Source organism: Lissotriton vulgaris, chromosome 11, assembly GCF_964263255.1.
Source record: "Lissotriton vulgaris chromosome 11, aLisVul1.2, whole genome shotgun sequence".
Classification (NCBI taxonomy): domain Eukaryota; kingdom Metazoa; phylum Chordata; class Amphibia; order Caudata; family Salamandridae; genus Lissotriton; species Lissotriton vulgaris.
This window is the reverse complement of record NC_141699.1, coordinates 1,037,050,054-1,037,074,950: the sequence shown is the minus strand read 5'-3', so window position 1 is coordinate 1,037,074,950 and position 24,897 is coordinate 1,037,050,054. Positions and strand designations below refer to the sequence as shown.

Genomic DNA, 24,897 nt, shown 5'->3' with positions numbered 1-24,897 from the left:
GACTACTTCCATCTGCTATTGTTGCAGCCCTCCTCTCGATCCGGTGAGGGGGGAGGGAGGGGGTGGATGAGGTGCTGATCCCCAGAATAAGGGAAAAAGGGTCTGATTGTCTGTGACGACTTTGAAAAGTTGACCACTGACTTATATGTGGAAGTGCCTACAGGCCCACTTGATCACGAGCGCCTCCCTCTCGATTTGGGAATATCGCATCTCCGTCGACGCCAACGCCTTCCTCGTGAACCCCAGTGCGGACCATCAACCTGGCTCTTGCTTCTGAGCCAGTTTGGCTCCCAGTCCCACAGGCCTGGCATCAACTTGCAGCTCAGTGCGCTTGTCGGGGTCAAAGTAGAGGAGTGTGGTGCTGTCAAGGATCTTCTGGAACGCGTCTTCTTCCCAGTGGCCCCATGTCCACTTTGTGTCAGCCTTCATGAGGGACCTCAAGGGTTCAGCAGGGGTTGCCAGATCCGGGAGGAACCTCCCGCAGTAGGTGGCCATTCCTAGGAAGCTCCTTACTTCTGGAACGGTGGTGGGTGCTGGTGCTTGCTTGATCGTTTGCGACTTCCGCGGGTCGACTTGTGTCACTTCCTGGTTGAAGAAATGCAAAGAATTCGATTGATGGTTGGAGAAAGAGCATTTGTCTATGTGTTGTGTCACTCATACTCTTTTTGGCATTTGACGGTGGCCTTTAGTTGCTTGTGATGTTCAGCAGCTGTGGACAAATGAATCAGAATGTCATTACTGACGTTCAAACCGCCCTGCAACCCAGACAGTCTCTCTTATTGCATTTTGAAAGACATTGCCTGCCGATGAGATGCCGAATTTAAGGCACTTGTATTGGCGCAGTCCTAGGTGGGTGCTGAACTTAGTGATATATAGCTTTCCTCTGCTAGTAAAAGTTGGGGGTACCCGGCGTTGAGGACGAGCTTTGAGAACCATCGGGAACCATGGACGTCTTCTATTATCTCATCCATGGTGGACATATGTTGCTCCCTTTTGATTGCACAGTTGGGGAGGCCCATATCAGTACATATGCAGATTTTCCCCAATTGTTTTGGCTTTTCAGCAATTACCATTGGGGAAACCCCAGGAGTGGACCCTGACACTTTCTCTAGCACGCCTTGGTGGTCTAGCCTCTCAAGCTCCTTCTCTATCAGTGGTCGTAGGTGGAACAAGACGCGGCGATGCCGGACTGCCACCGGTGCGATGGAGGGGTAGATGTGTAGCTTCACCAGGGGGTATCGAAGGTACCTGAGCCCCTGGAACAGTTCAGGAAACTGGTCCAATAGATCATCTATTTGATGTTATCTCACTCTCTTGGCAAATAACACAAGTCCAAGATCCTCTGCTGGCTGGCTGCTGATCAGTGTTTTAGCCTCTTGGTCAATGACATCTATTGTTGTCGTGACTTCCAGATCTTCCAACCGTGCGGGTACTGACATCTGACCGCGGAGGGTTAAGGGTGTCTGGCTTCCATATGTGAAGATCTTGGTATAGGATGGCACTAGTTGAGGCTTTGGCCAGAGGTAATACTGTTGCACCCCATTACAACGACTGACGCTCTGGTGTCAATGATGGCTTTACACTCTGATCCTGCCACTTGGACAGAGCACGTGGGCTGCGGCCTCCTGCGCTGCTTCAACTCACTTGCGAACGAAATGAGGAATGTTTTCTTCTTCCTCCTCTTCTTCTGGGGATGAGTCCTCTAGGTGGCGACTTTGTCTTGCTGCTGCTTTCGCCTCACCCGGGTGCATCATGTTAGTGAGGGACAGCCGGCATACCATTTTCAACGGTGACCGATTGTCTCTGGGGCCCCTGTTTCTGAGTTTTTATCTGCAACCTGATGCAAAATGATTTTGGATACCGCAGTTAGAGCAGGTGCAGCCTTGTGCTGGGCAGCCACTGATCGGGTACTCTTCTCTGCCACAGTACCCGCATCTCTATTTGGCAGGCTGCGGCCTTCTTCCTTTGGTTTTCATTCGAATGGCGATGGCTCGTTCGGCCTTGATGTTTGCTGGCTTTTTTTGTCTGGGTGATAGACTGGTCCATTTCTTTTTTAGCTCAGGCCGCTGACAGGTCGTGTGATAATGCCAGGGTCAAAATGTTGTCAAGGCTGATGTTCGGTTGGTGTAGGATTAAGCCTTGCAATGTTTTATTTCTGCATCCTTAAATCAGCTGGGCCCGGATTTCCTTAAGCTGCTCGTCTTCTGTACAGGTGCTTGCTAGCTCACGTAGCCTTGCGTAGAAGATGTTGATAGATTCCCCCTTTGGTTGCGGGCTTGGCGTAGCTTGTAGTTTTCAAAGTCCGGGATTAGTTGAGGGTCGAAGTGGGCACGGAATGCTGTGACTGCGGCGTCATAGTCTATGGGTGGTCCCGTATTTGTTGAATGTTTAAATAGTTTGTATATCTCTTCTCCCGCGTGATGGAAGAGCAGCAACCTCTTGACAGCGCCATCTAACTCCCTCATGGCAACAAAGTAATTATACAGCTGTCCAATTCATATCTTCCACTGTGAGGATGCTGTTGATGGGTCTGCCATGCTGGCTGCAGTCAGGGCCTAGTGACACTCTCAGGCCCTCGCTCTGTGTCTCAAGGTGTTGTGTGGTCTGTGGTGTGGTCGCCCTCTGATTTGTGACGCCACAGTTGGTGTTATTCCTACTGTTTTTTATGCTTTCCACCTATTTTTCCTTTAGCTGGTGCCAGTGTTTGTTTCTTTTGCTTATTTCTTTTTTTTTGTTTGTGTTTCTTGATTGTAATTTATTTATCTTCCCCTTTTATTTTATTTGCAGGTGCCACTGCTTATTTTAGGGGTATGGAGCAGGGGATGCTTGAAGATCTGGTGTGTGGAGGCATGCGAAGCCGGCTAGATTCAGTGTGGGCTTTTCAGGGTAGGTGGAGTGTCATGTCAGCGCAAATGTATGTGTGTGGTGGGTGGGGCTTGAGCTGGCTTTGCCACTCACCTTGTTGGCCCAGATTTAAACTGGCTGCATCGCCCGACCGTCGCTCCGCTGGGTGGGGGGGGGTAGATAGTCAGCTGGCTGCACTGCGGCTTCGGCCTCGTGACGGCCTCTGCTCCTGCCTGGGTGCTACGTGCAGAGATGTGTGAGGCTGGTCGCTTCAACCTTCGCTGCGCAGGTGTTGGACGCCGCCTGTCTAGGCGTTCGTGGTGAAGGGTGCGTGGGGCTCGTCTGGCCCTCGTCGCCAGTGTGGTGAGTGTGGGGGCTGCTGGGTGTTGTCCTAATGTAGGCTCTACTCCCGGGTTCCCCCAATGACATGTACACTCAAACCATAATGGTATCGGCGTGAGACCCCAAGCGGTCCACTCCCCTTTATTTAAAGCTTCTGGCCAGGGCAGAGGATGTGATACAAGTGCCTTCGGGTCTGTGCATAGAAGGACAGCTGGCTGACCTGCTACAATAACCAATGCTGCTATATATTCACACTTTGGGAGCTGTAACACAAACATACACACTTTGTGAAATAATGAAGGTGAAGGCTCATGTGTTCCACTAACGTCCGAGAAATCTTGCACTTGATCTTCGATAGCAATCTCACATTGTTTCATTTCTGGAGTAAGTAGTTTATCCTATGCTCATTTATCCACCACACTTTGATAACCTAGCCAACTTATAGTTTTTTTCTTTACATTCAGCCGTGCTGCGCAGCAGCCAAGCAGCTTTAAAACATGGCTTGAAAAACATTAAAAAGCCAAAAAGTACAGCTATTTAGCTTTGTTATTGTTTACTTTGCCATGCTGTACATCTGCAGCTGCGTGGCTGCTGTGCAATACAGATGAAAGTAAAAAACAAAAACTCTATAAAGCGACCTGCGTTGAGCACGTCACGGCACTGTGCGCTTTTTTTTTTAAGCCATGCTGCTTTGGCTAAAAAACTTTGACAAAACTAATTCGTATAGGGAAGTTCTTTTGACTTTGCCAATGCTTGTTTAACTAACCGAAGCTTTGCCTTTCCAGGAAGACACCTGCTAAACGAAGGTGGCAATAGGGGATAGAATATACGAATAACGATGCCTCATTGAAGTTAGCGGTTGGACCAGACGTTCCAGCAATCGCGCTCCTTGCTACGTGAGCTCGGCGAAGCGAAGGCCACAGGCGATATTCGGTCTGCGCTCGGTACGCAAATAACACCGAGGTGACCGAGCCAACGAAATCACCGCTCTCCGGAAAGAGGCGGGGCTAAGTTAGGGCTCTCTGGACAACCAATAGAGTGTAAAGAGAGCCGGATATAGCTAAGTGTAGAACCACTTATTACAGCACGTGAAATTATTATGATCTGATTCCTTCCGGGACGGGAGGACATCGCTTCCGGGTAGGTGGACAGATTCATCCGGGGCGGGACATTTTTACCCACCAATCACAGGCTTTATGAGGCAGGACTGCCACCAAAGTAACACCCATTGGCCTGTCGATCACAGTAAACTAGTTTTGTCAATGTCCACTAGTGCTTGCGTTTGAAAGCAGCGTTACAGTCATACGCAGACCCACAGTCTTGCTTTTTAATATCTGCGTGTATAAGGCCAGGGGTTAGCCCACGTTTGTTGAGCCTTTGGGGAGGGGAGACATTTATGTCGTCGTCTCCGCAGCATGGACAAGGACTTGCTAAAGCAGTCGCTGAGCCTGCACGGGCCCACGTTGTACTCCATCCTCAAGTGCGAGCAGTATGAAAACCTGGACTTCAGGAACCTACTGGGAGAGGTGTCCAAGTGCCATGCCTACAGGTAATGAAAACATGAGCGCATTTCAAATTTAATGATACCCCTGCGCCTCTTTGAATTTCTATACAGTGCTTTAAATGAGAGTAATCTGTTAGCACTTAAGAAGTGTAAGTACCCCACCCTTTAAATGTAGTGTATGTAGCAAAACTTAGAAGTACAGGTACTCCGTTGCAGACAGTACCCGTCCATTTAAAGCACCGGTCTCCAGTCGAGTAATGACAAGTTTAATTGTTCTGGAGGGGGCTCTACTGAACCCGACTAGGGCCAAACATTTTTGGGGGATGAGGAATTTTATTAAGCGGGAGGGTCCACTGATGTCCATCAGATGCATTGTTTGGTGGATGAAGATGATCACACAGTTACAAGATGTAAACACGTACGCACAGAGAACGTGCAAATAAATACATAAATATCACGTGTCTTTTAAGATGATTCAACGTAATGAAATCCAAATCTTGTTGAAAAAAGGAGAATAAATGGTTCTTATGGTGGGTGGGTCCGCTTTGAGGTGAAATCGCCGCCAATGATGTAGTAGTACAGTTGTTGGTAATTAAAGAAGAAGGTTCTTGTAGAATTGAAAAGTAGATTTATTCCTGTACAGTAGACCTACGACAGCTCCCACCCGCAGCAGTACAGTAAATGAGTCCGACACATAGAGAATGTAGAATTTCCACATTCGTATGACCTAATACATTCTAATGCCTAACAGAGCATAGATGAACACAATATAAATACCTACCCACATACTACAACTCTCCTAGCGAGGGCGAACTGAGATTTATGTAAGTAGTGGAGTGCAAAACGCAGCCTAAAGACTCTAGAGCTAGGCGGATTGCTCCAACACCTAAAAGCTATGAAGGCGAAGCACGAGACGCAGGTACACAGCGCCCATCCACTATTTTCCCAGGGTGGACGTCGTCACCCCTGCCAAGAAGTTGGGACCCACGGAAATATGTTGAAATTGTCCCAGTGTCATTATCAGACTCCGGGACCTGTTCAGCAGCAGCCTGCACGTCGTCTGCTTTTCATTCTCAGCAGCAACGTGTAGGTAGTTAGGGGGCTTTGTTTTCTACACCTCGAGCAGTGCCGAAGATAAAGGCAGAAGTTAAGGGGCCACCAGGCCATCTTTTGATCAAGTATCGGATAAGAGGCAGCATGTAACCTTTCAATTAAATGCAAATGTACAAGAGAGGAAACAAAAGCACCCAGCTTATCTCTTCACAGATACTTAAGAGATGCATGCTTTTTACTTTTTTCAGTCACTGTATACAAGTGCACGCGCTGTAAGAATGTCAGATGGGATGGTCTGTCTCACTATTTACACAAACAAGAATATAAATAGCACTATTTTATTTCTTTTATAGCGCTACTCGTCCTAATGCAGTGTTTTCCAGTGAGGTCACTTCCTGTGAAGCTATGTGGGATGTCACTCGTCGTGATGTCATGTGCTGTGTTGGCATGCGTCATGATGTCACTTGCATACTGCCTAACTTGGTCAGTCTCCCCACTTTTTATAGGACTTGTCCCCTGTATGTGATCAATCAAAGGAAGCCCTTGTGCAACCATCAGGCAACAACCATAGGGTGGGCTATAGATGGCTCAAACCTGAGTGCAAGCTTTTTTGTTTTAAGAATTTGTTTCACAGAGGGGTCATGAATGCTTCTCAGTGGGCGTCACACTGAGTGACGGCTGATAATTTGTCAATGTGTTGAGTCAAAAAGGGTTGCTGTAAACAGTGGCTGGAGAAAACTGAAATTGATGGGTTATAATTAGGGCTCCCGGTTTTCCGTTTTTACGGATTTTTATGTATAAATACAGACGGAAAACAAGTTTTCCTTTATCTATATTTATATATAAAAACTGAAAAATATTAGTGGGTTAAGAGGTGTCAGCCCGGGCTGAGACAGCTTCCCGGGCACACACAGAGCTGCCAGCCGCACCCAAGTACTTCACAGGTCTATAAAAGACCATTTACTTGTTGAGTCCTTGTTGTTCTTTCACCCCTTGTAAGAGGCCCTGCCAGAGTCCGATTAGGAGCCTCTATTCACATCATTGTTGCAAGACTGAACAAACGCAGCTCGCTCCGGTGAGTGTCTTGGAGGGAGGGCGTTAAACCCCCGGGGCACCATGAACACCCTGATGGTTGCGGTGTGGAAAGCCTGAGACCACTGCGGTTGAGGATAAAGACTGTGTGACGATTGGGGGGGGGGGAATACATTGTACAAATGTGTTTAAAAATATTTTCTATTCAGTTACCATTTCCTTACACTCTCCCTGTGTCCCATTAGAGTTTTTTTCTGATCTCTCTCCTCTGGGGCTGCACGACACAGTCTGTTAAAATGCTCTAGTCTGCACTTTACTCCAGTGGCTGGCAGTACAGGTGTGATTAAACAGGAGGGCAGCAGAGGTGTGATTATTAGCTCACATCTCCTCCTCAGAGCCTTGTCTCCGCACCGCCAGCGCCCCCCCCCCCCCCTCTTCTGGAAAACTAAAAATCAATTCATTCATCCTGCCCACGGGGGAATCTCCTCCAACATCTCAGAGGAAGTATGGGTGACCTACCTCAGCAGTCATTTCCATCAAGACTCTGGAATCATGGCCCTTAGTCAAAGAACCCAAACCTCTCCAGGAGGTGTAATAACCAACACTCCCTTGGCAGCAAGTAACAATATAGCTCTGGAGAAATCAGAGGGATACTTACCAACAGAGAACCCTCTAAAGAGTAAAAATATGTCCATTAAGCGGCAAATAGGGAAGGGAAGGAAAGAAGGGGCTCCAGACCCAAATGGTATTCCACAGTACTCTACAAACAAGACGCAAACGCATGGGCCGCCGCATTGGAACCACTATACACAGAAATGAGGTTGCTGAACATACTCCCAAGCTCCTTGAGTGGATCAATTATCGCACCATTTTTAAGATAGGGGAAATATCGCTACCACAAAACTATCGGTAAGTAACTCTCATGAATAATGAGGCAACATTCTTTCCAGGAACGTTATTAGCGGAGCTCCAGGCTTGGGCCAAAGAGAAATCTGTAGGTCCACCAAATCAGACTGGGTTTGCTAAAACAGTCAGAACAACTACAAACGTTCTAACTATAGCAATGCTAATGGATAAGGGAGAACATCCAAAAATGCCACTACAATTGTGTTTTGTAGACTACAAGGCAGTTTTCGATCATGTAAATCGTAATTGACTATGTTCCAAACTGCGCAGCTGGGGAATCCCACAGCCCCTACAAAATCTGCTGATCAATCTGCATACGGACACATGGGTTCAGGTTAAACTGGGCGATGGGTCACTCCTGTCGAGGCGTATACCAACAGAAAAGGAGCTCAAACAAGGATGTTTTAGCACCCACATTGTTTAACTTATTTCTAGGAGACCTCGTTTCGCTGTTAAATAGCTGTTCCTCACACGCCCCAAGACTAGGAGGATTACATTTACGATGCCTCCTTTATGCTGACGATATAGTCCTGTGATTAGCCATATTCCTGTAGGACTGCAACACCTTTTAAACATTACGCAGGACTATTCTAAAACAATTGGCCTAACAATAAACTTGGAAAAAACTAGAACTATGACGATCAGCAAAAGAAGGAGAAAACCTGCAGCTTGGTTCTGGGGCAAGACCCGAATTGAAGGCACACTGGAATATAAATACCTTGGCGTGAAGATAGATAAAGGCGGGCGATTAACAGCACATAAAGCACCGCATCGGATATAAAGGTCTTGCCTTGGCAATCTCTCTAAACGCACTAAATAATACATTAAATGGTCCATCAATTCTGCCCTTGATGCTAGTGGCACATGCTAAGATTCTGCCAACAATTACCTATGGCAGCGAGGCGCAGAGAGGAAGAGACGCTAATACACTGAACACTACAGTCACAGCTTCTTACAGGGTTATGTTTGGTCTGCCCAAATATACTTCACATGCGCAAATTAGGCTAGAGTTTGGTATACAAAAATAGTCCTTGGCAAGAAAAGGGGAGTATATTATCACACAATCCACAGAAGGAACACTAAATGTATACCTCTGGAAGGATTTACAACAACAAACCGCCTCACCGGCTGCTAAATATCTCAAAAGCAGCCTGCACAATTTGGGTCTGAATCTGCTCTGGAATACCCCCACAGATACTGTCCATTAAAAAAATTGGTCTGGAAGACGGTCAGATATCTTTCATGGATTGAAGACAAGGCATCTCTCGAGAAGGGCACACGAATGGATGACCCTGAATACTTACAGGACGCCAGCTGCTCAAATGTATTTTGATTTGGGCTATGCTAAAGTCACAAAAATTACGTTTTTGAAGCACAGACTTGGTCTGTTACCCTGTATACAGCACTTCCCGCATTGGCTAAAGGAAAAAGCTGAGTAAAGACAACAGCGGTCCTATGCAAGGAGGGATATAGTCAATAGTTACTTCTTTAGTACCGAGTACGTGCCGCTCTTTCTTTGCCGAAGTAGAAGTCCCTGTGCGTTACATGCATGTTATGCACGCCTTAGGACACGCACCCATCGCTACTGCAGGATCTCGCCAAAACTCTGGTGTTTAGCACACCGCCTGGGCACCAACTAGGCACACGGCAGTATAAAGGTCATTATTCTCTGTCAGGCACAATAAGAAAAAAACACGGACGTTGAATGAATGCATTAGCTTTAAAGCAAAGTTTTTAAATTCTTTACTTCACTTCTCTTGCACAAAGCCTTGTTATAGGCCCTTAAGGCAACACTGAATGTCACTTATGTTTAAATTACAAATGTAAGTGTGTAGCGATAACTAAAATGTGTCCTCTCTTGGACAAACTTCCTTATTTTTCTCCCCCCTTTCCTTTAGGCTATCATGGCTAGGAATGATTAGGCTTTACTCAGTCCTGATGATGATCCCTGTAACTATGTAATGGGATCGAAACGCCGTCGACAACTTCTACACCATATACTCTGTTGTGTATCTGTTACTATATTTCAAGTAATGGTGTAAATGTGAAATCTGTTATTGCTATATGCACAGAAAACAATAGCTTTTGCCTCAACACCTTTCTTTACCTTCTATCCACTCCGCTAACCATGACCATTTGTAAACGTGCCCATCTCCAAGAAATTGTTGAAGGTATCTCCTAATATTGTGGTTCTAAATTAAATATTAGACCTCTGCCCGGCTGGGCAAGTCAATTTACAATATAGTTCCCATTGTGTCTATATTTACCTATTGACTATATCCCTCCTTGCATAGGACCGCTGTTGTCTTTACTCATATGTTCCCCGAGGTCCTGTGCTGACTCGATTGGGTGCCCTTGTTGTTTTTTATAAAGGGAAAAAGCTGGCACAATCTGCCGTTAATGTGGCTCAGCGCCAGAAGATCTGCTGCACCTGCTATGCACATGTAAAGATCTCTCACATGCACGGAAACAACTATTGAAATGTCATTTCAATCAGAGGTGTTCGTACAAGGAGACAAGCAGTGCTGGCTTGTTTTGCACCTAATGGCCCACAACTGAACTGCTGTCTAGTAAAGTTCTTGAGGGTATGTGAAAAGAAAATGCCAGCACATCAGCAATAAACTATTCTAGTCACCTGGAACAAGTGCAATGTTAGTACGGAGGATCTAAGAGGATGTTTCCCATTTATTCATTTAAATCTCAACAGTAATGCACTTTACTACAGTCTAAAGTACTTTGTTCACTTTTATTGAAGCAGTAGTGAAGGGAATAAATGGACTGGAATTAAGTACCTTCAACCCAGAAAACTGGTAATAACTTGATTAGGAGAATTTCTCTGATATGAATTTGATTTAAAAAAATGTGTACTATGAGACCTTTTCATATAAAACTGTTTTAACTTGATGTTATTTTGTATTGCAATGTTTTAATTAACTATGCAAATAAAATGACTTACTTACTAAACCAGGGATCCCAAGGGAATTATTAACTCTAGCTCTTTCTTGCTCATCACTTTGAACTTGTAAACACTCAACAGATTATCGCATGAGCACATCTACACCTGCATATTTGCTTGCGCTAAAAAGCAGTGCACAAATATTTCCTAGGGGTACGATTTTGTGGCCTACTTCTGTAAATTCTTGTGAGTTCACAAAAGCCATAAATCTGCACTAATGCAAGGACATCTACCATGGGTGCAATTTATGACTTTCTTTGAGAATTGAGCCCCAAATTAGGTCTGAAGTTAACCCAGGCCTTTTTAGTTATTATTATTTAAAAACTATCTATCCATCCTTCTATTTGGCTTCCGCTCTTTCACAAGGAGCATATCTGCACACTAAGTAGTCTTGTTCAGTGCCAGGGACTACTGTTGCAATGTGTGCTTTTTAAGATCAAAAATATTCTTGTTTTCAATGTTTGTTATAATGGTGAGGGCCTGGTCTGCTCCCACAAAGTTTTGCAAAAATCATATTAAAACAAAACATACATTGACAACACTAAAAGGCTGACCACTAATATCTGACCTATTGATTTACAATGCTTTGTTATTTTCATGTTTCCCATTATCTTGCTGAAACTTGTTGCACTGGTTTTCCATTATGAATATTTTTTGGAATTACTAGCATGCATCAACACATTTTACTAAATGATGCTTCAAAGAAATGTTAGCTACTATTTCACTTTATTTTAACAAAATGTTTTTATTTTCCTAGTTACTTTTTTTGGTGATCATTTTATTTTGAAAGCGGAGGGCCATCAATCTTGCTTTCAAGCTGCATCTAATTAGAGTATTCTAGGAGCAATGTATGTAGCATCATATTGTTAAACTTTGCAAATGTGTGTACACATCTTTACACTGGAACACCTGTGAGTAGTAGTGCAGTCTGAACGTACAAAAGTTCCTTCGAGCGCTCACCCTAATAAGAAAGGCTTTGTATTAATGAACTATAAATACAAGTTCGAGCAAGAACCGCATTAACATATGGACACAAATATTACCTTAATTGCAGACAATAGCCTTCCCTAATCCATAATGTGGTACTGTAAACTGGCAGCCAAAGTGTTTGTGCTGCAGGGGGTTGGGCCTACTTGTTCCAAGGACAAAATAAAAACTTGCTGTCCTTGACCCCAAACAATATGTCCTGGGAGTCTGGCTGTAGGAATTCCATACCCCTATAAGAACACGAATTAAAGAGCTGATTACGGAAAACGAGCACTCGGAAGGACACAGCTTTAAACCAGCTGTGCTCCACCGGACAGGTAAACTACAGCTTGACAGCCTAAAACAAATAAAGCCAGCAAATAGAAAGAAAGCAAATGTGTGTTACAAAGCCAATTGTCAGCAATGGGCGGAGTGCATTAATTGGGAAGCTTTCAAAATGCCCACAAGAAGTCGTTAGCAAGCGAGACAGCTGCACTGTCTGGTAGGCTTCAACCGAAAAAGTGCCCACACACCAACAAGAACTTGGAAGCTCAGTTATTGTTCTAAGGCAAACAAATGATAAACTCTCACAAATACAATTTTTTATTGCTGAAAAAATGCATTTCTCAGAGTGTACAGGTAATGCAGCAAACTCTTAAAGTTGTTTTGTATTTCATAGAAATTTGGGAAGCCTGCAACAACTGCAACGCTTGCTGTTTCACAGTGTGACAAGTTTTCTTTTGTTGTTGATGTGATGTCTAATGAAGTTCATGATTCATAATTTGTGCACTTCAGGCTCTAATGCGTTTATGCATCTGGTGAGGTTTTCTGCCTAAGACTAAGTTTTTCAAGATATCCGACCGGTTTTGTGCAGATATGAGCTACTGGGCCCTAATTGCCAAGGTCCTGGGCTCTTCATCGGGATCAAGTACAACCCTTTCTGAGCTTTATTCTCATGGTAGTGAGGGCCAGAGGTTACAGGTTTCTCAGGGAGGTAGTGTGGGTCAGCACAATCTCAACCAACTGGCTCACTAACTTTAATGCCCAACCCATGGTTTTCTTTACACAGTAGTACGCAATACTAAACAATTCAGTTTACAAATACAGTGTGATACCCAGATCACTACTCCACTATGGGTGCTACACCTCATCCCTCCTGTCCTTACTTTTCCCACACTGGGGACTCTGTTGAATTGTCCCCATCATACTTAGATAGAAGCATGAATACCGCTCAGATGCAGATTATGTTTAAGTCAAATGTACACTTAGTTCACTGTTCTCAAAGTATTTAGTCCTTACACTTACCTCAGCGCAATTGCAGTGGCTCACGTGCATCCTCAGCAACTGCCTGCAGCAGTAATCTGGAACCGACAAAGGTCCAGTCTTGAACTAGAAACTTCTTCACCTTGAACAGTAGAACCTGCATCTCTTACCACACAGCAGTGATCAGAAAGAACTAATCAGCAGCCCCTTGGTAACAAAGCCTTCATGGGATTTTTAGAGAAAGCCCTGTCTCCTTCCTCCTCACTTTAGCATGTGGATTTCTGCCCTCCAGCGATAGGAATGCAGGAATAGCACTTCCGCTGTTTGTGGAAGCTGTCCTTATCCTCAGTCTTGTGCTACATTAAACGGGGCATCCAAAATGGATCCCAAAGCCTTCAGTAGTTGAACTCTTACACACCGCCCTGCTACCACCTATGTATTACTCACATACTATACTCACTCTGAACATACACTCAGTATGTCAGCATAAGGTTCTGGGTTTTTCATAACACTGGACCTTTATGCAAGAGGGGGTTGTTAGGCCACACTCTTACTGATCGAGATAAAAAGGTCTGATCCTCAGTTTATCACAAGACATGGTAAGCTGCTACCACAGCTTTATGTGCTAAACCCGGTACAAGGACAGTAGTCCTCTGCCTGCTATGAAAGCATGCTTGGTGTACACCCGTAAGTCACTGTACAAGTCCTGCATGGTCAAGTCAGACCTAGGCTTCTGCACACAAGTTAGATTAGTGTGAAGCCAGGGCCAAAATAATAGTCTGAATATCAGCAACGTATCTAGTTGGGCGGGAGTACTCTCCTGTATATCATACAGAGGACTCAAGATCATTTTCCGTCATAATATTGAGATGGAAGTTTTTTTGTGTGGAATTTTGCTGAAAATCCATTATGCTATAACTTTGTGCCCAAATAAAAAAACAATAATTACGTTTGAGTGAACAGAAGCATGATCCTGCTAAAATGTTATGGCAGGTTCTATATAGTGCTTAGATGATTATTCAGCCGCTTCAGTGTTCTGAAGAGGCGTGAGTGACGTGAAAAGGAGAGGGCTTGTGGGTTCGGCGCAGGGAGATTAAAATGTTTTGCCTGGAATCATTCAATATGCATTCAAATGCCAGAGATGGGATTAGGACCCAAGTCTCCACATTGTACAGTTAGCTTCTTAGCCACTAGCCTGTCGCCTTCAAGATACCATATCTGCATCGCTCTGTGGCTTTTGCTGTCTTGAAGGTCATTTAATATGTACCAGTGAATAATATTTATTTAAATGTAGTTCCAACATAGCACCTACTGACCCTTGTTTGCTAGCAGATGTGCAGGGTTAGAGTGGGAGGCTTTTTTGTTTATTGCTCGACTTAGTAGATGCTACATCATACTTGTATCGATGCAGGTACTAATTCCTCTTTTTCCCATTTCAGTAAGAAAGAGAGAAGAGTTGATAGCATTGAGGTGCAGCAGTTCATTGCAAGAAAAGCGGATCTCCTTTTTTCTCTTTCGTGGAAGCCAAACACAGCATCAGTAACAGAAAAGAATGAAGAGACAGAAGGTAAATAGCATAATTTGGTAAACCAATGCCGAAACAAACGTGTTTACTTGAAAGAAATACACATTTACCTCTTTGACAAGCCAAGAATACTACTATGATTTTTTCAAACATCGATTTAATTGCCCACTATTAAACCCCTCGTCTTTCAAGAAAATGTGAATGGAAAATTCCACTTGAATCACTGATGTTTCGTGCAACATCTATTTTAAACGGTTCAGGAACATGACAAATAGACTTTTGTATGAAAACTACATGCAGTTTTTTTATTCTGATGATATTCTTCTAAAATTGATTCACATATTTGTGTCAGTGAGCGATGAATCAGTGTATGTTCTCTAATGGAAACCTATTTTAGGTACTAGTTCATCGCCTTGTAAGCTTACAATATTTTATCCTATTCATGGGTCATTTGTTACAGTTGTGTTCACTTTGTGAATGTCAAAGTGCTGTGAAGGTGCATGGCTTAATAAAGGACCACAGTTCTATGTGGTAGATGTTTTGTATTTACGCCTACTCTGTTTTAGCAAGCTTCGAGGAAGTGAAATTTGAGTCTGTCTGGTTGGATTTGAACTCATAACCTAAAGATCACTGCATATGGCTGTAGCAGGCATTCACCTCACTGAACCACTGTAAAGGTTCAAGAGGATTGCATTGCTGTTAGTGCATTTTATTTTAGCTTTCCTATACATACCTTTTCCAGGGGCTTTCTATGCAATGTTCAGTGCATCCCAGCGAAAGCAGAGAAGAGGTCAACTGTCTGAACTTGACCTTGGCCCTTGCATCAGTTTCTTTATGCAATGAGGGTCTTCTCCTGCAACTGAATAGTAGATGCTACTTTCAATGGGCCATGTGCAACTCACTGCATACGTTTTCCTGTCCAGCATCATATTTCAACATCAGCCACTAGATATAGAAATGATCTGTCTACTCTTCATAGTTATCTCTGCTACCATGCCAATTTGTCCACCTTTCCCTGAATATCGGAGTTTGTATTTTAATATAGTGACTGAAATGCACTCTAGCCTTCCAAGTTTACATCCCAATTTGTTTGCCTGTATGTTTACTTTCTCAATGTGAAGCTAACTTTAAACTAGTCGTGAAGAAATGTCAATGTTTTCCCCCAAATTTTGTCATAGAATGCTTTTTGTTTGAGAATTTTTGGAAACCTGCATGCAGCTGATAATTGTTTGTTTTTAATTGCAGCTTACTACGCTGTAATGCCTCCCTTGGAGCAGTTCATGGATGTACCCAGCAGAAAGAAACGGGAGATGTTTTTCCGAGATGTTGAACGTGGGGATGTTGTGATTGGAAGGATCAGTTCCATTCGTGAATTTGGATTTTTCATTGTATTGAGCTGCCTGGGTAGTGGAATTCTAAGAGATGTCTTGCCACTAGAAATATCTGTAAGTACCATTTTCCCATGGTCAACCTAGTAGGCCAAATGAAGAGGCCATATTTTGTAGCAGTTTAAAGTAATTTACTGACCTGAGCAGATGAAACCCATCAAATGTATCCAAGATTCAATGGTGGCTGCACTCTAAAGCTAGAGCAGATGTGTTCGGTGCTAACGACTGGGAACAGTGTGACATAATAATAGTATATATAATCGGGAAGGCTTTTCGTTGTTTTGAAATGGAATCGTAAATTGATTTTTGCTTTATTTCAGTGCCATTTCGCGTAGAGCAGCAATGTTGAAAGCAGGGCAGCCCTTTCCTTATAAGTTGCATATTCATTTCAAACTGTGTCTGTCTTACTTCATAGAGCTGATGCGAGTCAGAGTATTTGGTAGCCTGCCTGCCTTAGTATCTTGTACAGTGATTTAAATTGTTAAAAACAAAAGTGCTTATAGATCAGTACATTTACAAAAATTGTCAGAGCATAAAGTTATTTGGGAAACTTAGATCTACGAATTAGCTAATTTTCAATTCTTTTGAAATCTGTTAAGAAAATTGTTTATGTAAGCCAGTTTTAGCTTAGCATTTTCTTGCTATGCAATTTCCAACTCCTAATATCTTCAACATGTAGTTGAATATTATCCTTGAGGTTCCACTGTGAAACTCACTCAGTTCTTGTACAGTGGCAGTGAGACTGGAATGATACGTTAAAAATGTTGAGTATTAAGGCTCCAGTAACTCGCCACTGCAACACTGTCATTTCTCCATGGGTCATTTATCATGGCCAGTAGTTTCTTTTTAGTACATGAACATTATTGGTTCGAGAAGCAGTGATGTAAGAGCAAAAAACCTATCTGTATTAATGTAATTGGTTAAGCCTTAACAACAATGCTGCTTGATCTTTTTCTAAACCCATCAATGACTGTTTAAGTACGTGTAGAAAAATAAATTAGTAGGGGGAAGTAAGCTTTTTATCCTCTATGGGGGCCGTAACCTGAAGTTATGACTGATCCTGCAGGATCCTTGAATTTGTGTATAGTTATTCAAACCCTGCAACGTTTGCATCACAATGTCCCTTCAACACAACAGTACTTATTTAAAATTGACATGTATTTTCTTGTAAATATTCGTAACTTTTTTATGGTTTCCTTGTACTTCCAGTGGATTTGGACATTTGTTCTCAAATTGAGAAAGATGCTCCTTATAGTAGAGTGCTCTTCAAGTGTCCTTTTACTGCTAACCCTTCAGTTATGACTTAATTAGCTCTGCCCTAAAGTGTTTGCTTTGATGGTGCCTTTTATGGGGATTAGTTCCACTAGTTGACAAACGGAGAACAGTGGTGGTTTCCCTTTTAATTAATCAGTAGATTTGTAGAGTGCTTCTTGTTACTCGTGAGGGTATCCAGGCGCTGGCAGGGTCCTGTTGATTAGCCGAATAACCAAGTCTTCAGACACTTTCAGAACTCTGGAAGAGATGGAGGCGAGCTGGAGATGAAAGGGTAGCTCATTCAATGAGCAACCTTTGCATCTGAAGAGGGGTATGAGGGTTAGAGAAAGGGAAGTCGCGTGGTGTGGAGGTGTCTGGTGGGCTGATGAAAGTTCAGGTGGTGGTTCAAGTAGGTGGGCCCACAGTTGTGTAGGGTCTTGTTTGCATGTGTCAAGAGCTTGAACTGGCATCTTTTCTGTACAGGGAACCAGTGGAGTTCCCTCAGTTAGGAGGTGATGTGGGTTTGTCTAGGGAGAACCAGGACGGGTCTGGCTGCAGCATTCTGCATGGTATGTAGTCGTCAGAGTGGGTGTGCTGCGATACTTGTGTAGAGAGTGTTGCCGTATTCCAGTCTGCTTAGTGCTAGTAAAAATAGTTTACTCAATAAGCCAACAGTTACTGTGACTGGTTATTAACCAGTTGTAAGGTACACCTAATTATTTTTGTCGCGGTCAGGCACAAGGTTGTATCTAGTTGGTGATAACCCAACAGAATTGAGGCTATCTATCCTGTCTGAACAACTCTGAGCCTAACTTGTATACTACTGGTAGTCAATTTGCACAGTGGCTAGCAAGTTTGCAGTGAACCGTTCTGCAAATGAGAACAAGTTCATTTAACAAAACAACACTATAACTTATCAGTTTCCGCAAGACAGGAATCAATTTCTACGCTCCTAATCAGATGTGATGCATTCTTCTGTTTCGTTTTTTCAAATTGTCAGTATTTTATTGGTGCAAGAGATTGGGTTATTAGTTAAGGGGTGCGACTACCCACCTTAAGTCGGCATCATCCTTAGTCGGGATGAATCATTAAAGACACTGAATTAACCTGAACTCCAATCCATGGTAGCTATGACACAGAGCAGCCAGGCTTAATTCAGAGGTAATGTGTAAAGCATTTATGCAGTGCCAAAGCACTAATAAAGTTGAAAGACCATGCAGTAAACATTCCAAACCAGTTGAGTAAATTAGAGTAAATTGTAATTGACAACAAAAATCCATCCATGGGACCCAGAGATAGGAATTGTTAATGTTTGAAATAAAAATAAGTGTCAAAAACCAAGTGATAGCTGTAGACCGGGACCTAAGTGTGATGGAGCGAGAGTTGGATATAGCTACTAGATTCCACCTGGTTGGGGCCGTTACCATGGGACTTGGTCTCAAAAATGGAAGTCTATAATCTTCAGCTGGGCAAAGCAGCAGACTGTAGCTGAGCGGGATTCCAAGACGTCATGCAGCTGTTAGATGACGTCCAAGTGAAGCTTTTAATGTTTGGTGGGGAAGCTCAGAGTGTGAGAAATTAGAGTTTCATGCCGAGGAAAAGTCCTTTGCCAGCCGGATACTTTTGGTGCCTTCGCCTGGTCAAGATTTCTTTGTTTGCACTTACTGCCAGATGTACAAAATTAGGATTTGCGATTTCCAGACTGCGATTCTTACCGAATCGCAATTCCCAATATACTAAAGACTTTTTTTTTTTTAAGCATAGTGATTCCTAGAGGGGACACAGATTGAACTTCTTAATGAATATTGAGGTAGGTCGCATTTTGTGACCCACTATGAATCACATGGACAAGAAACACAGTTGAAAACAATACAATCAATACAAATGAATGAAATGGTTATTTTAATCATTGGTTATAATAAATCATATATAAATAAACTTTTATAAAAAAAACGTATTTTGTTATGGCGAAGTGGGTGTGTAGTGAGAAATGTGCGTGGAAGCTCATCAAAGTTATACATGCATGTGAACAAATTCAGTGGTCCAAGTTGTGTATCTTAAAAACAAAAACCGCACAGCCCATTTATACAACATCTAATCTATCAAGGGTCCATAGTAGTAGTCGGCGTTTCGATGTCTCAACAAGATGGAGGTGGGGGCGGGGGATAGTTCATCATCAGGACTCATAAGACAAAGAGGAAGCAAAAAAAAAACAGTACGAGCTCTGAAAAAGAGAAAATAAACATAGTTCAGAACCGATAGTCTTGCGTGTGAGGTGTAAGCCCTTAATATATAGTGTGAGAAAGTCGTCCGTCCCTAAAATAAGAGCTCAAGATATAGCCGTAGGCTGCTCAAAAATTGCAGCAGTGGAGAGAACAACCCGTACCTGAATCCTGGTGGGTCAGATGAACAGGTAATAATATTGTAACGGTGATGTCTATCCCACTGGAGTATGGCTGAAAGAGACCATGATAAAAAAGGAGGGATAAGGTCTTCAAGTGCTCTGAGGGAAGATGTGTGAATAAAAAAACTGCATATAATAAAAAAAATTGCAAAATACTGGGGCCCCCTGACACTGATGCGAAGTACACCTAGACAGGGAAAATACATTAATGTAAATACTTAAGGGCTACTTCAAATTGTTACTTATCTCAAACCATTATGAGTGGAAGAACAATAGTGACACTACAGAATTAGGAAAATGTAAAAAAAAAAGGTTTATTAAATATATCTATCTGTTTTTTTAAAGTCATTATAAAAAACGTGTTTAAATTGGGAAAAAATTGATATAGAGGCTAACACATATATACAACATTCTTATAACATTCATTCACAAACACACATATACTACACACACGTAATCATATTGATATATATGATCTTTCCTTCAAACACGATATATAAAAGGGTTAGTCGGAAAACCTGGCCCGTGGGCGAGACACGTTCCTTCGAAAACCTGCCTGATATGGACTTAGGACATCAAACTCCTCCATCCAGGCCTCGAGGCGGTCTAGAATCAGCCTAGCAAAGAGTTTCTGTGAGACGTCTACTAGGCTGATCGGCCTATAGTTGGCTGGGAGCAGAGGTGATCCCTTCTTGAAGATCGGGACTATCTCTGCTCCCAGCCAAGTACTAGGGACTGCCATGCCCCGTAGGATTCCATTAAAAATCAGCGTTAAATATGGGGCCCATACCCTGGGTTCGTGTTTAAAAAGGTCACCGGGGACCTTGTCCAGCCCCGGGGCCTTCCCAGCAGGGAGTCCGATAATAGCGTCCATAATCTCCCTTCAGTAAACTCAAGGGCAGCAGTGACTGGGGCACAGTTAAGCTCTGTTCCACATATGGGGAGATTCCTCATAGAGCTATCCCCCTGATATAGTGTGTGAAAGTGGTCTTCCCAGATCTCTGCAGCAATGTTGGGTGTTGCTGCCCGCTCAGGTTCAGCCGAGCCCGTAGTTTTCGTTTTATATATCGCTGGCTAGACCCGGAGGTATCCGAGCGCTTTACATAAGGTTCCACAAAATTACATCAGTTACAAGTTACATCACTTACTGAAAAAAAAATTCATGAGCGTAGAAGACAAGATAAATGGAGCTTAGAAGGGAACCGGGTAGGGTAAAGGGGTAGGAGTGAAATAGGATGGAGAGACGAAGGAGAGTCTGCCCAAAGTCCTGCTGGGTAAGTGGTGGCCGAGGTGGAAGTCCACAACCCATCTCCTCTATAGCTATCAGGTAGCTCCACAGGGTATCAGCCAAATAGCTGGGTCTCAACCGGAAAACATTTAAAGAGCATAGGGGACGAGATAAAGGAGCATAGAGGGGGAAATGGGATAGGATAAAGGGGTAGGAGGGAGAATGCGACGGAGAGACAAAGAAAAGTCTGCCTAAAGTCCGGCTGGGTAGATGACGGCCAAGGGGGAAGTCAACTGCCCCATCTCCTCTTTAGCTATCAGGTAGCTCCACCGGGCATCGACCAGAAAGCTAGGTCTCCACGGTCAGAGGTAAGTTCATAGATTCAGTATCCTGATGGGTAGGCCCGCTGGGGGATCGGTTGGAGGTCTGGTCGATGTCGTTTTTTTTCCCAGAGTAGTAGCACAACGTGGTAGGGGCCACTGTGGCAGCCATCTTGGGATCAGGCAAGGGATTCTGGCCTTGGTTTAAAACTCAGACCTACCCCAGCGCCATGAGGCCGCCACCCACTACAGCGCAGTTCTTCCTCAGATGTAACCCCCAATGTCCCGCAATTCCAGCACACAGTGAAGGGTGGTTAGAGAATATGTTATCTCCACCAGGGCCTTTGAGTCCTCATAACTGGCGTGGGTTCTGTCTCTTACATCACCTCCTCATGGTACCATGTTGCCACGCTATCTTAAGGGTGAGAGGATCTTATGGGAGAAGGTTGTTTTATTGTGTGCTCATTGTTCGTTCCGCCCGTGATCCGATATACATGCCCGGGATTTACGCTGTGGGCGTTGCGTCGATATCAAGTGCCACAGTAACGGCTCATGGTCCTATGGGGTCGATCTGTGAGGTATTAACACAGGACTGATAGGCGAGCGCAAAGTGGATGTTGGTCGCTTATAACTCTCCTGCTGGATGCACCAGCTATGTTCAAGTCATGCAGCCACCTAAAAGTATTGCTGTCTGCTGCCATATGGTTTGTGAGACAAATTATCTATTATGCAGCGAGCAGATCGCAGGCAGACTGGTCCGATGGCGTCGGCGGCTTTATTTGGTGCTTTAGACCTCTTTGCTGGTCCTGGGAGCTGCTGGACTCTGCAGCGCCGCTTCGGTCTAATCAACGTCCCACTTCGCCATTTTGACTCAGTTGGGATGGTTGGAGCTGCGTGTGATTCGCTCGATTTTTCTCCTGATACAGCGTGTCTTTTCCCCACTCAGCCGCATCTGCTGCTAGCAGTTGTATTCCGATGCCGATATTTATGAAGTAGTTGCGTGCATTTTGACCAAATAAGCTATTTTTGGTTGGATTTGTGTTCCGGCCGGAGGAGCAGCACTAGGGAGCAGCCATTCTGCAGCGCCTGCAACCCATATATTAAACAAATGTTTGCTTTGTGACGTATAGGAGCTACGTATTCATATAAACATATATATATTGTTTTAAATCACTTATTTTGTCTTTTATGTAACCTTTTCTCAAACTGATTTTCTTGAAAAATAACATCTGATAATTATCATAGTGTATTACTATACTTACATCTAGATTGTTTTTAAAGTAAACATTTGTATAACGTATAGTGTTTGATTCTAGTGACCAAAGCTTTGCTTGCCATCTGCTTACTCCTCCTGACGAACATGCAAGTTAAACATTGAAGTGGAGGCATTCGCTAAGTGGTAGAATAATTCATACAGTGGCCAACAGCACCATGCAGGTAGATGAATACTGTTCTGGGCTAACCCAGAATGCAATTGACAAGCAGTAGCTGACCTAGAGCCCAGTCTTTTGGATGCAAAATGGTTTGCAGACCGCTAAAACTGTTAAGCAAGTTTCTCCATCAAAACAAAATGATATAAAGCCCTGATGCTTTCCTGCATTCCCGTATATTGCCTTTAAATGCTTTGTTTATAACCGTGTTGTGCAATCCACATTTTACCTCTGTGCTTCAATCTTTGAAATGTGTGGGGAACCTCAATAAAAATGTTGTATTTACCTGTATTCAAAATCACTAGGGTATGTATTTACGCCATAGGAAGAACTCCGATCTCAACATTGCAAAAATAATTTTGAATTGGCTAGTTCATAATCTTTTAATTTCTACATTTTTTTTTTATTTCTTTGCTTTGTAGGCCCTTTGTCCTTTGAGAGATGTGCCTTCTCTCAGTAGCCATGGTGATCCCTTGTCATATTATCAGACTGGAGATCTTATACAAGGTACTTTTCTGTTTTCTTTGTGAATGCTTCTTGACCCCTCCCCCCACCCCAATGTGCCCTCGTCCTCGCACCTGTGATTCTGTAGAATAAACAAGATCCTCATCCTAATCTTTTGATTCTTGAATTGTCTCGAGACGTTGGAGTCTTAGGGCCAGATGTATCAAAGGGTTTTGCCCATTCTGTGTCTATGGGGAAATGTGTTGATACATATGGCCCTTAGTACCTTAATGCTTTTTCTGGGTTTATTTTACAGCTGTAATAAAAGACATTGATCGATATCACGAGAAAATTACTGTGTCCCTGCAGAGCTCTGCTCTTCCTTCCCATCTGTCTTCTATGAAGTTGGGAGTTATTCCAGCAGAAGATCTGCCTGCGTATTACAAGTAAGATAATTGTGGATCCACAGGTGTGCCTTTTAATTTCTAAATTGATCAGGTTTGTAATCCTAAATGTTCGCAAATAAAATAAAAAGAAGTCTAAGTCCGTATATTTCAGCATCCAAAAAAGTAAGGGATGGACAATGCAAGTAAAGGATTGAAAGCAGCCTTTATGAATCGGTTTTTAGTTCAATAAATGTGATGCTCTAAGATTTAGACCCTGTATGGATACCACTGTGGAGAATGTGAATCTTTTTAACTTGGGCGATACTATGGATGAAACCTTCCCTAAAGAATTCTCTTCACCTACATTTGTGCAGTGAATGGACATGAGGAAATTCACGAAAGCACCCAGAAACTATTGTTTAGGCTGTCTTTTGGACTCTTTACAGCTGGCAGCCTCAGCCGACTCCATCTGGAGCAAAATCACCCTTGCTCTTCGGAAGACCTCTCCATCCTTGTAGTACTCTAGAGCGACTCCTGCAATGCTTTATGTGCCATCTAAATATAATACACTAAATATCGGAGAGAATGTAGCCTTACGGCTAGAGCGGTCGACCTAGAAGGGAACCTAGTTAGTGTCTCGTCAATGACGCTCAACATCCTGTGATTCTGGGCAAATCACTTAATCTCCCCATGGCTAACAAAAATGAATGTGTCCCAATGTAACAAAATGGTGCTCATGTAAAACCCTCTGATACCGGATGTCTCGGGTCTGGTTTGCGCTATATAAAACAAAAAATACTTGCACAGGAGATCCAGATGATTCAATGGAGTGTAATTGATGCCGGTCTTCAAAAACCGAAAGACACCATAAGCCGGTGGAGCCCCTGCTGAAAGTTCTTGTCTCAAACAAGCCATTATCTGAGCTTCAGCAATTCTCAATATATGTAGTTGCGTTGGATCCAAAAGGCAGGATAGTGAAAAACCAGGGTTTAGAATATAAAACATGAGCCTAAGATTGGAGTTGTCAACACCTGCTGTGGTTCTGGTCCCACCTTCGGAGTCCAGTCTTGTTACGAGATCAAAATGGTTATGTGAAGTGAATCATCATTACTAACACCCGCTAATTCAATAGAATGTAAGCAACTTGGAGAAGTCATTTTATCTTACTTGAATGCTGATAACGGGTGTGGAGACCTTATGCCTGATACTATTGCATGTTTATCGGCCTGTAATTGCAGAGTATTTCAAGGATGCTGAAGTCTCTGCAGCTCACTTGACTGATTACAGTCTGACAAACGCAAGCCCTGTCCTAGACCAGATGCCAAAATATGTTTTCCCCTTTCTTCCTTCTTCTGAAAGTGAGTAATAACTTTAAGTCTCCCTCTGTCTGAATCCCAGCTCCCTTCTTAAAGGGATGACTCCACAACTGCATTTTTGAAAAAAGCAGGCTTTATTATTTTTTTTGCATGCTAAGGCATCTCAACATTTTTTGCCAATTTGAGGATTCAGAGTGTAATCAGAACCCAATCGGAAAATATATTTGTACCCATATCAGCCTAGATTTGCAGTCTAGTCAAATAGTATTAATATGGCCTAAGCAACCCATTATCGTTTGAGAATTGTGAGAAAGCGCCATCTTTCTTGCATTGGTA

At 43.2% G+C, this 24,897-nt stretch overlaps 1 protein-coding gene across 1 annotated transcript in view; it reads left to right on the top strand.

Moving 5' to 3' along the window:
• The first annotated feature begins 4,421 nt into the window (after positions 1-4,421).
• Positions 4,422-24,897, top strand: part of TTC14 (tetratricopeptide repeat domain 14) — a 64,116-nt gene continuing 43,640 nt past the window's right edge. Inside the window, exons 1-5 of the mRNA XM_086944365.1 lie at positions 4,422-4,735; positions 14,306-14,433; positions 15,637-15,836; positions 22,838-22,922; positions 23,176-23,305. Of these exons, the coding sequence (XP_086800491.1) occupies positions 4,602-4,735; positions 14,306-14,433; positions 15,637-15,836; positions 22,838-22,922; positions 23,176-23,305 (677 nt within the window). The 5' untranslated portion in view covers positions 4,422-4,601. The remainder of the gene's footprint in view (positions 4,736-14,305; positions 14,434-15,636; positions 15,837-22,837; positions 22,923-23,175; positions 23,306-24,897) is intronic.